Genomic DNA, 12,904 nt, shown 5'->3' on the forward strand with positions numbered 1-12,904 from the left:
GTAGTTATTTTGTCCCACATCGGATAAAAGCAAAAGGGAATTGAAGGGTGAGTATTATATATTTTGAGATGCTATCGGCGTTGAAACTTGCCTTAAACTAATGAGTAAGGAAAACAAAGTGGTCGGTGAGAACTGACCGCAGCACCCGTATTATACAATACAATGGTGCAAGAATTTATGGAGGGGTTATAGGCTGGCCGAGTGTTGACGCTGCTTACTTTCGCAGAACTCGCTCGTGCGGGCCTCCCATTAAACCCACCCCCAATTCTATCCGTGAAATTTAATAAAAATATATATAATAGGACTGAATATCAAATTATTAATATTAATTAGAACGTTTACAAATTAAAAAAGGCTACGTTGTGTACTTGTGAACAATTATAAACAAGTGATTTTCTATCAGGGGATGATTGTCAAATTCATAAACTCTCAAGAATTTAATATGGATATGGACATTTAATATTGTCGAATTTCACAAGACATTTTAGCTGGGAGAATTCCAAAATCTGTGTATACAACTTTCAAAAACTTAATTCAACGTCTAACAATAATATGTATAACAAAGAAACTTTAATTTGTAAGTTTATTTCATTTGTTAAAAGTGGATAGAAAGAGAATTATTTATCAGCATAACGGGTATAGATCAATTTAATTATCATAAATTAACTTAAATTGACAATGTAACCCGCAGAAACAAAAACAACAAAATTCGAAAAGTTATTTACTCCTAGCTTTTACCACATTAATTGTCGTGAATAAATACTCCACTTTAGTAAAATATTAGTCCCTTTTGCTCGTCTTATTCCACTTTAATAAGTGAAGAAGCTTCTTGCTAAATTATATTTTATATTATTATTCACAACAATAACATTTAGCAACTTAGTTTTTCCAATTTTCATTCATTATCAGTCTTCGTCCATATTTCTCATCCACTGCGCATCAACGGACAACGGCAGCACCCGTCACCAAAAAAAAAAGTACTACTAATAACGTAATTAAACAGTTGACAATACAAGTGGCCTATTTGATTTCGAAATATTAAGGATGATCAATCGAATGTGTTGAGTAATTACACCGAAGCGATAACGATCGTGATAATAAAAATGCGGAATAAAATAATCAACAAGAACACGAGAATTTACGTGGTTCATCCAAGATAGGTAACGTCCACTGAGCTACTGCAAATCTTTTATAACAGGAGAAATATTACAACAAGTATATATAATAATACACTAAATATCTCACACTCTCAACTCGAGTATAACCGAGAAAAATAATTTCTCCAACTCACACAAGAGAACACTCAAATGCTGTCACTATTATACTAAACTTTGAAAGTTTTTGATTTTTGGGATATCTTAAATTGAGATGGGGGAGCTCTATGCATGTGAAACAAAATGTATTTTCTAGCGGCCACCAACCATTTTTTGACATATTCATATGCTATATGCCACATTTGAAAAGGATTGCTAGCTGTCACATTTGAAAAATAAAGAAATATTTCGGTCCACCTTACCTAACAGAATGTAAAGCACAATATCAGGCCATATGCAAGCAAGATTGAAATATCTAAAGCAGATCGAATGTGAAAACATTCGGTGTTAGTAATATCTATTAAAGAACTGGCAACAATGTCTCATAGTGAGAAAGAAACCACGTCGTAAGAAGATACAAATTCCATTATGAATGTTCAAGCAAAACAATGGAGAGATGACAAGGGACTTCTAGTACAGTTTAGCAGCTCAATCAATGGCTTCATTGGAGATTGCCTCACGATGCTAATTCATCACGCAAAAATAAACACATCCCCTGGTTTTCTAGAACAAGCTTCATGTTGAACTCATGTTACTGAAAATTTTCTATGAAAATCATAGCATGACATGCATGTACTAACTAGAGCTAAGATCTGACCGAAAACATACAGCAGAGACAAATCCAGGTGGTGAAGGACTACAAAAGTCACGTTTTCCCCGAGACCGTATAAAAGAAAAAGATTTCCCGACAAAGTTAAAGAAGACATGTGACCCAACCACTCCATTAATGGAGTATGAACCACTCAACCACCACAATATGACAGATCACTAACTATTGATAGACCAACCAAAAGATGTTGTCGGCCACAACTACCAAAGCAATTTACAAGTCTGGAGTCCAAGTTTCAAATCCGAGAGGGACTTCTGTATATACTAAGACAAAACGAAGATAGAGACATCATTCAATATCTTCATCTTCTTTTAAATAAAATTTGTAAAATTTTCTTTCAGTTTATAAATGTTGTAATTCAGCTACTATAAGTAGTTCATGAACAAGTTTCTCCTCATCTACATGAGGTTATTATGTAATAATATTATTTATGCTTGACTAAATGAACCCAGCTTCCTGACCCGCTTATGTATTATTTTCAAATTAAATATATTCACTATACACCTTGAGATAAGAAACAATACATGGTTGTGTTAAATATTGTTGAAGGGATCTGCGCCAGGAACCATCTATTGCAAGTGCGTGATTGATTGTGAGGAACATTCTATAAAACCAGATGGATATAACCCGACAATATTATGGTCAAAAATGTAAAATATTTAATTTATATTATGGAAACATGATGGAGTAACAATAATAATCTCATATATGAAGTATACAGGCTGGATTCATTTTTTAGGCTCAGTAGGTATAACAATATCACATACTAAATAGAAAGTTATGTTTGGAAATCGAGATTTATCTCCAATTTATCCTTAATTTTCAATCCTTGTGAGAACCTCGTCATATGTTAGAGCATGATATTGTGTGCTTCCGAACGAAAAATCAAGCAACATAAATATTTTATGAAATACAATTGAAATCATTCGATATTTTATACCTGTCTCGAATCATGATTTCCCTTCTACCTATTTGTTGAAACCTACAAGCAAGCAAAATCAAAGTTTAGAAATTGATATTTCAGAAGGTATGGAATATCTTTGAGGGTGTAGGAGGATTTGCTGAAGAGTTTGCTCAAGAGAGATTATAGCAGCATAGGCCATGGCTAATTTACCGACAAGGATCCAATTGAAAGCCTAGCGTGGTTGTGAGATTTAAGTTACTATGCTGTGGCAAGAACTTTGTGTTAAACAGGAGAGATAAGCCGAAAATCAACACTCAAATTTGATAACGCAAGATCAAAGATAAACATACAGAAAGTTTAGCAATTTAGTGTGCGACAATGTTCGTTGTAAGTCGAACATGGACAAACTTCATGTTTTCAATTTCATCCATTAGCTTTAAGAGCTTGGATTAGCTAAATCATAGATTGAGTTGGTGATTGCTTATATTTCGTAACAAATTACAAATAATATACATAAAATTATTATTTTTTAAAAAAAGAATTGACGAGATAATAATAAAAAATAAAATATCCAAAAAAATGTTGGCGCAGACCTAAAATGTTGGCGCAGACATTGATGCGAAGTAGCAGGACCATGAAATGTCTCCTCACTCAATCACTACTGCAATTTCCTCTCCCCAATATTCCAATTTCGGCTGCTAATTTTGGTGATACCAACCAAATTCTCAAGATTCCTCCTTTTTCCTGTGTAATTTGCACTCTCACTCATCATCATACACTCCAACATGCTTCAAGATTATTGCTTTTTGCTACAATATATAGTTTAATTGGAGTTTTTTGTCGATTTAGGTTCGGGGTTTTTTGGGTTTCAATTCGAGGATTAATCTCAGAGGGTATTGTTCTAATTCTATTACCGGGTTGAAGTCGATGGCTACTGCGAGAGTTGTGCATGACCCAGAGTCTATTTCATATTTGAATCAACGAGAGGCAGCGGAAATCGATGAAATTCTCATGGGTCCACTTGGGTTTAGCGTTGATCAGCTAATGGTCAACTATTTTTACGCTTTTGTTTAGCTTTGATTGTGTTTGAATGAATCGGTTTTTGGGGTTGATACTTTGAATATATCGATTGCAGGAATTGGCTGGTTTGAGTGTAGCTGCTTCGATAGCTGAGGTAAGTTTTATGGTCTCGTCTTTGTAAACCTTCCTGTTTTATTCCTTTTTGGCGGCAGTTGTTTTTATCATTGCCTAGGAGCAGCAATCATATCTTAACTTTGGTTGTTAGCTGATGAGGTGCGAGTGCTTATTAGTAGGGACTCTTTAGAATGGTTGCTCTCTTTCCAAACATTAGATATCATAACCACTGGCGGGCCCTTTTACACTGCTAACTAGGTCAAAGTGCTACAACTGGATGAAATACTTAATGAATTCAAGGGAATGATGGAAAAGGCTGTTGAAATTGAAAGTTTTGCAATGAAAACTCACTCAAGCGTCAGCTGGTTTTTATTTAGGGTTGTTATATCTGGGACTGAAGTCAAGCCCACACCGGTGCTTTAGATATGTAAGCTGTGTGTCTAGTTAAATGGGCCCATTCCTAATAATGTGAAGGTCTCTGTTTTCTTTTGGATTGGCTTTTGGAGAAAAAAATTTAACGGAGACTTCCTAGCTGTTATGTACACTATTGTATTTTGGAGTTTTGAATTAAAACCATAGGGATAATTATACCAGGGAGATGTTTTACTTGGACTGGACTCAAAAGAATGCTCTTCTTATGCAGGTCTATAAACCAACCGAATGTAACCGTGTTCTTGCTATATGTGGCCCGGGGAATAATGGAGGTGATGGCCTTGTAGCTGCTCGTCATTTGCATCATTTTGGTTATAAACCAGTTATTTGTTATCCAAAGCGCACTGCTAAAACTCTTTATAATGGGTTGGTAACACAGGTATCACCGTATTGGATATGGCTCAAGTTTACCAGCGCGCATAACCTAACCTAGCAGCATTGCTTATGCATTAATTTTTTGTAGTTGGTGTCACTTTCCATTCCTTTCCTGTCAGTGGAAGACCTACCTGTGGATTTGTCCACAAGTTATGACGTCATAGTGGATGCAATATTTGGGTTCTCATTTCATGGTACTTATTAGTTTCTTTAAGTTGTATCTTTCTTTAAACTTTGGCATTGATTGAGCGGATATTACTGTTTGGTGGAGTTTTATCGTGGGAATCCTTCGAAGAAGGAAAAACAATTAATCTTCTTTAAATAATTCTTTCATGACTACGAATTTATTGAATGTATTATGAGAACTACTTTATTTGATTCTTTCTCTGTGACTTGGGTGAAAAGTCGGGTCTGTCGGGGACTAACTTCTTTGGGTCTGGACAAAAGAGAAGCGTTTTAGGAGGGGTGAGGAGGGGTTGGATACGCGGCTCGTAGAATCGGATGGCGATGGTGATTGCCTTTTTAAGATGGGAGTAGAGAAGGTGGATTTACTGCTTGAAAAAAGATGCAGGACGAGTGTGAGCGACGCAAGTGTTTTGAAAAAGCTTGAAGTTGGGAGCAATATGGAGAAAAGATCATGTCAAGGGCGTTGTGCATTGATTAGTTGAAGATCTGTTCTTGGAATATCAGGGGCGGAGGTTCGGCTGCACGAAGGGGACTCATTCGAGCCGTTCTACGAAAGGAAAGGCCAAACCTAGTCGTTCTCCAAGAAATTAAAAGAGAGGTGGTAGACAGAAGTTTTATTGCTAGTGTGTGGAAATCGATGTTGGTGGAGTGGGTTGCTTTACCGGCAATTGGTCGGTGAGGGGATATATTGGTTATGTGAGATCCAATCCAAGGTTGGTTTCCGTTAGAGACAACTTGATTGGGGAATTCTTGGTATCTGTTCGCATTGAGAAGGATAATAATAATGACTGGTGGTTTATGGCCGTGTACGGCTCATGCAAACCTCGAATGAGACAATTTTTGGGATAAATTGACAAGATTAAGAGTTTTGTGTAGGGAGAAATGGTGTTTATGTGGAGATTTTAATGTCGTGAGATTGTTAAGCGCAAAACCAATTTGTTGTTGATTAGACAGATTCTTATTTCTGAGAGGATGGATGGAAATATACCCATTTTATAGACAAATAGTTTTACCTTGAATTTATTCGGATCATTTTCCAGTTATTCTGAACACAGAAAAGGTTAAATGAGTATCATCTCTTTTAGATTTGAGAATGTATGGTTGAAACACAAATGCTTTAAATCATCATTTTTGTCATGGTGGAACAACGCATAATTTCAGGGATGGGTGCGGTATGAATTTATGAGGAAACTTAAAGCTAGTAAGTGTGATCTTAGAAGATGGACTGAAGAGGTCTTGGGGTTGGTGGAAGAGAGATTGGCTGAATTGAGAGGAAAATTAGAAGGCTAGACAAGATGGAGACTGAGGGGCTGGGATCTGAGGCGGTGGCAACTGAAAAAATGGAAGCAAAACGGGTGTGAGAAGAAATAGTGTGTCGAAGGAATAAGATGAACAATCAAAAAACGAAGGTCAAATGGGTCAGGGAAGGGGATCACAATACAAAGTTCTTTCGTTCTCTCTTGAATCAGCGGAAGAGCAAGGCTACCATCAATAAACTAGAAAGGGCTAGCGGGTCGGTTATTGTTGATGAGGATCAAATAAAATCAATCATAGTCAAATTTTTCAAAGAGTTGTCTAGTAAACCAAAGACGAGGGGCTGGGGTATTGAAGGAGTGGATTGGTGCCCCATTGATGGCGACTTGAGACTAGAGCTTGAAAAACCCTTCTTAGAATATGAGGTCAAGAAGGCAGTGTATGAGTGTGATGGTTGTAAGGCTCTGAGACCGGATGGATTTACCTTGGCGTTTTATCAGGATTGTGGGATATTATTAAAGAAGATATAATGAAGGTTCTTCGAAGGGGGTGTCATAAATGGTATTACTAATGAGACATACATTTGTTTCATTCTAAATAAACAAGATTCGATCAAGGTTAAAGATTTTTGGCCTATTAGTCTTACTACTAGCCTGTACAAGATTATAGTTAAAGTGTTGTCTGCACGGCTGAAGAAAGTTTTTTTATATACAATATCAGAATCTCATAATGCCTATTGATGGGAGACAAATTCTTGATTGTTCTCACATTGTGAATGAGATAGTGCAAGAATGCCTTCATTGATTGGAGACAAATTCTTGATTGTTCTCACATTACGAATGAGATAGTGCAAGAGGGTAGGTGGAAAAAGAAGAAAATGTGTGTTTTTAATGTTGATTTTGAGAAAACATATGATAATGTGGATTGGAATTTCCTGGATTTGTCATAAAGAAGAAGGGGTTTGGTGAGAGATGGAGAAGGTGGATCAAGGGTTGTGTTTTGAACGTGTCATTCTCGGATATGATTAATGGGAGACCTAAGGTTAAATTTCAAGCACAGAAAGGGCTTAGACAAGGGATCCGTCGTCCCCATTTTTTTTAATCTGGTGGTGGGTGTGTTGGGGAGGTTGATTGATAAAGCCAAGGCCATGGACTTAATTCGGGGTTTGGAGGTAGGTTTGAGATAAGGTAGAAACATTTCATATTCAGTTTGCGGATGACATTTTTTTTGTCAAGAAGGAGGACCATATCAGGTTTTTGGTGGACGTTGTGAGGTCGTTTTGTAACATATCAGGTTTAAAAATCAATTGGGAGAAAGGTGCTTTGTTGGGTCTCACCTACAAAGAAAAAGAAATGGAAGAGTTAGCCCAGTAAACTGGGCGTGGTAGAGAGAAATGACCAATTAAGTATTAGGGGTGCCTTTAGAAGGAAAAATCTCGTTTTGGGAACTGATTATGACTAAGTTGTCAAAGAAGTCGGCAAGCTAGAAGAAAGCATTTATATCAAGAGGGGGAGGTTAACGTTGATTGCAGCGGTATTGAATACTTTGTCGTCGTATTTCATGTCTTTTTTTAGGGTACCAAAGGGCATAGCAGAGGCAATGGAGAAGACTATGATGGATTTTCTTAGGTATGGAGCTGATGGTGACTCGCATTGTCATTTTAAGTGCATGGGAGCAGGTGTGCAAACCAAAAGATAAAAAGGGATTGAGAATTGGGAACATTTGTTTGAGGAATGGGCTATGTTGGGAAATGATGGTGGAGGTTTTATGCAGATGACGAGTTGTTGTGGAAAAAGATCATAGGGAGTAAATACGAGTTATAACAGGATGGATGAGATGCTGGTTCAGCAAAGAACGTTACATTCAGTTACCCGTGGAAGTTTATTTCTAGATCTTACCTGACTTTTCATCAATTGGTGATGACAGTGGTTAGAGGAGGTACCAAGTTTTGGGAAGACGGGTGGGGGGATTATTCTTTTCGGGATCTTTATCCGTATTTATTTCAGCTTTCTTTGGTACATAATATGCCTATATCTCTTTGTTTGAGAATTCAACCTTTTCCCCTTCACGGGACTTCATTTTCGGAGGGTTTTGAGGGATATGGAGTTACATGAGTTGAGTGTGTTATTAGGATATATAGATAAGATCAGATTGATTGAAGTGGTAGATGATGTTAGAGTGTGGGGTGAGGATCCGTCATCTAGAGCTTTGCAAGAGCTGGGACTGGTTTGGGTGATGCCTAAGTCAACGAGGGATTTATTCGCTATGGATCTAGGACAGCTAACTGGTACGAGGGGAAGAATTTTTTGGCAAATGGTGGTTCAAGGCATATGCTGGACATAATGGTTGAAAAGAAATCAAAGATTTTTTTTAAGATAAGGAAGACACTACAGAACAGTGAAAAAATCAAGATCAAAGTTGCTATGTGGATCGGCACTCATGATGACTTTAAGAACGTCTCGATTTTAGACATATTGCAAGATTGAGCTTATGTGTATCATTGATACAAGATTGAAATTATGTAATTCCTGTTGAAAGTGGACTACTAGTCCACTGATGTAATTGTTCTCATCATATTATTAATAAAATATCATTTCTTATTAAAAAAAATGTATTCTTTTATTTTTCTGATGATTTAATTAATGGACTGGTCATTTATATGATTTAATTAATTGACTATTTGTTTATATGAGACAGTTAAATTCACTCTATTGAGTTCACAATTTAGAGATTTATTTGCCTTGGGCTACTGCAGCAGCTTTCATATAATCCAACTATGTTTGATAACGCCTATTGTACTCATCCAGGTAGTCCTAGGCCTCCTTTCGATGGTCTGATACAGAGGTTTGTAGACTTAGGAAATCTCAATCAAAAGCAGCAGAAATTACCTGCCATAGTCTCTGTAGATATTCCATCTGGATGGCATGTTGAAGAAGGTGATCTCAGTGGCGAAGGAATCAAACCAAATATGCTGGTATGTATTTATTTTGAAAATTTCTATACTTTATCACTAAACATCTTTAAGATGGCATTTTTCTTTTCCTCTCCTGTTGATGAGAAAATTAAAACATGGCTCGCTGTGTGTAGGTTTCGTTAACTGCTCCTAAGTTGTGTGCCAAAAAGTTTTCTGGTCCTCATCACTTTCTAGGTGGCAGATTTGTTCCCCCATCCATTGCAGAGAAATTCAAGCTTAACCTGCCAGAATATCCTGGAAGTTCTATGTGTGTTCGAATTGGAAAGCCTCCACGAGTTGACATATCCACTCTTAGAGAAAACTATATCTCTCCAGAGTTTTCCGAGGACCAAGCTGATGCTGATCCCTTTGCTCAGGTATTACTTCACATCAAACTGGGTGACTGTTTTCTTTGTCACTTAAACACCGTCTGTGTCCAGAAATGGATTTTGGCCTGGACCATTACTTGTATAGAACAGAAGAAACGGAAGTACTGGGCCGTCAGTTAGCAGATTCTGGTATGCATCAGTCATCAAGAATCTGCCAGATTTAAATTGATTAGAATTCTGAGAAGTGAGGAATCTTGTTACTTGACCATGACATTTATGTCGAGCTGAATGTAGATCAAGATGAAATTTCCTAACAGTATTACACATGCTTTTTGTAATTTGTAGTTTTTTTGCGTTGCTGTAGTTCCAAAAATGGTTTGATGATGCTATGGCGTCCGGATTGAAGGAACCTAATGCTATGTCACTTTGTACGACCGGAAAAGATGGAAAACCGTAATTTTCTTAAAACTCTGATTTTATGGGCGCTATTCTGATTTTATGGGCGCTATGAACTTTTACAACTAGGTTGAGTGGTTTGGTTCCTGCAAAAATCATCTTTTGTCTTTCACCGTGTTGGTGTTACTCGTTGTTACTTCTGTTGAATTTTCATTAACTGCATATTTTTATATGTTGCTACAGTTCGTTAAGAATGGTCTTGCTGAAAGGGCTTGACAAAGATGGTTTTGTCTGGTGAGTTCTGCTGTATCACATCATTTTAACATACAGTATATTGCTTTGATGAATTTTGTCTGGTTTTTCGTTTTAGAATTCACAGCCTCTCATCTTTTGGACAGGTACACAAATTATGAAAGTCGAAAGGCTCATCAAATATCAGAAAATCCTCATGCAGCGCTCCTGTTTTACTGGGATGCTTTGAATCGTCAGGTATTTCTTATATTTTTTAAACGGTATCCATTTGTAATAAAGTGGTCAATTCACCAGTACTTTTGGCACCATTTTCTTTATCTGAGGAAGTTTCATTGTTTCCTGTCACTATTTTAAAAATGAGTAGAAAATAAAATTGTGGTTTGTGCACTGTAACTGTGTAACATCCTTGCCTTGAGAAGAATTCACAAAAGCCATAACTGGGATCAACGCCTTCTAGTCTCCAAGGTGTTTAAAACATCATTTTTAATTCTAAATACCAAACCCCCAGAACTAGGTTGCACCTTGAACTAAACCTTACCATTTGGCTAGCTTGTGCTGTCAGAGTCTATAAGATTCTCAAAAAATGCTTACTACCATGAAGAACAAAATGCTGCAACAATATTTTTGTCTCAAATCTTTCTTGGATGAGCAAAGGTTCAACATGCATTGTTGCTTCAGGTAAGAATTGAAGGGCCGGTGCAAAAAGTTTCAGATGAAGAATCTGAGAAATACTTTCACAGCCGACCAAGAGGAAGCCAGATTGGGGCAATAGTTAGCAAACAGGTTTCTTTTTTGCCTTTCTTAGGTTTTATTTCTTGCATCCTGTCAATATCTCTGTTATTTGACTACATATTGCCTAGATCTGTCTCTTATTCAGAGCACGGTAATCTCTGGAAGGCATGTTCTCCACCAACTAGAGGAAGAGCTGGAGGCTCAGTTTGCTGATGGGTTAGTTATTCATGCTTAACCACTAACACCTAATTATTATATACATTCTGCATGGATTAGCGTGGGTGGAGAGTATTATCATGGATAAGATGCATTTCAGCACGCATAACATTCATGCATTTCTAGATTTAAACGTGCGAACTAATCCATTTGCATCCATACTGATCAGTTTGCCTGGATCTGAGGATCAGGGATAATGCGCGGTCATGTTGCTATATGATGGATTTCTCATGACTGGCTTCGTTATGATAATACAACAATTTTTGCATTCTGGCATAGAATCTCCTCTTTTGGCAATGCATTGTCGAAAGCGTATATAGAAACTCGGCACTCCACACTTCACCAAGTTGGTCATGATGATTATCTGTGGTAAACCAACTTCATAAAATTTTTAGCATGTAATATGGATGGGCTAGAGGAACTAGCCTACAGACATCCTTATTTTCAAGTTTTGTGTCAAATACCATGTTAACACCGTGCTATCTGGCTTGATTATAGTCTGAGAAGCGAGGTGTTCTATTTTAACCTTTTCTTCATGTGGCAATGCAGAAGCATGATCCCAAAACCAAAATATTGGGGAGGATATAGACTCAAACCGCAGCTTTTTGAGTTTTGGCAAGGACAGCCATCTCGCTTGCATGACAGGTGTGTTATTGAAAGTAACAGTGTTTTTGCAACAATAGAACACGCTAGGTGTTTATTCAGTGAATTTCATATGTATTGAAAATATTTCTATTTGTATCCATCCTTAATACATAAATATATATCGGTAGTGTTCTAAAAATCGGTAGGCAGCGGCCTGATGGCTACCTTGGCGGTCTTTTAAAATTAATTTTTATAATATTTAGTAACATTATATATTAATATCTATAACTTAATTTTTATTTTATTTTTATTGTAGGATCTTAAATCATTATTTGATATAGGTGGGGAGAACATAGCTAATAGAAAAATAAGATGAAGTTTTTATTTTAGGATATTAAATCATTGTTTAAAGTAACTTACTATCATAATTGAGAACATGGCTGATAAAAAAATAAGATAAAGTTTTTTTATTTTAAGATATTAAATCATTGTTTAAAGAAACTCAATATAATCATTGTGATATTCCTCTTCTTCGGATGAAAAATTATCCTCATGAAGTTATCTATCTAGATCGCAAACGAAGAAGAAGTTTGGTGTGTTAGGACAGGCCAACAAATCGCATTTCTTGTTGGACTTTGGTTTATGACCTATAAAAAAGTTACCTCTCGTTTTTTATTGGACTTGTAATTTAAATTAAAAGACCAAAATTTTTTAAAAAAAAAATCAAAAATAACTTAAAAACCCTAACCGCTAGGGTCGCCTAGAATTTTTTCTATGCGGTCCACCGCGTCTATCGACTAGGCCGATTTTACAACAGTATTATGTACATAAATATGCATTCATTTGTCTGTGTCAACAATTATTTATTTTTTTTTGATGATATAATAAATGTATATGCATAAATATACATTCATTTGTGTGTATCTGTGTAACAATGATTTATTTTCCTTTTTTGGTGATATGTCCCATGTATTACAATGTTTTCAGGTTACGTTACTCTCCAGAGGTGATGGACGGGAAGAACGTGTGGAAAATTGATAGATTGGCTCCATGACTAGTATTCTCAGTATCTTCGTTATGAGATCTCAATTCTGAAGTTCCATTTCTTTCTTAGTTTTTTTTTTTCCTTTTGTCGATAGCAATACAATGTACACTCTACAATGTTGTGAGACGATATATACACATATAATTACAGCCCCGGGTTACATGAAATCTTCTTCTCTATGCAATTGG

The 12,904-nt window shown here is 36.5% G+C and overlaps 1 protein-coding gene and 1 non-coding gene across 2 annotated transcripts; both read left to right on the plus strand.

Moving 5' to 3' along the window:
• Positions 1–87: 87 nt before the first annotated feature.
• Positions 88–248, plus strand: LOC140975954 (U12 minor spliceosomal RNA). Its single transcript, XR_012175091.1, has one exon. It is a non-coding gene; the product is annotated as a U12 minor spliceosomal RNA (small nuclear RNA).
• A 3,173-nt stretch (positions 249–3,421) lies between these two features.
• LOC140975518 (pyridoxine/pyridoxamine 5'-phosphate oxidase 1, chloroplastic-like) lies at positions 3,422–12,900 on the plus strand. Its single transcript, XM_073439258.1, has 14 exons — positions 3,422–3,575; positions 3,677–3,874; positions 3,963–4,001; positions 4,605–4,772; positions 4,857–4,962; positions 9,016–9,182; positions 9,296–9,538; positions 9,855–9,943; positions 10,130–10,180; positions 10,285–10,375; positions 10,817–10,921; positions 11,016–11,086; positions 11,636–11,731; positions 12,659–12,900. Exons 1-14 carry the CDS (start codon positions 3,426–3,428, stop codon positions 12,723–12,725), a joined length of 1,641 nt encoding a protein of 546 aa, XP_073295359.1. The 5' UTR covers positions 3,422–3,425; the 3' UTR covers positions 12,726–12,900.
• The last annotated feature ends 4 nt before the right edge of the window (positions 12,901–12,904 follow it).

The sequence above is a fragment of the Primulina huaijiensis genome, chromosome 4 (genome assembly GCF_012295235.1).
Source record: "Primulina huaijiensis isolate GDHJ02 chromosome 4, ASM1229523v2, whole genome shotgun sequence".
Lineage (NCBI taxonomy): Eukaryota > Viridiplantae > Streptophyta > Magnoliopsida > Lamiales > Gesneriaceae > Primulina > Primulina huaijiensis.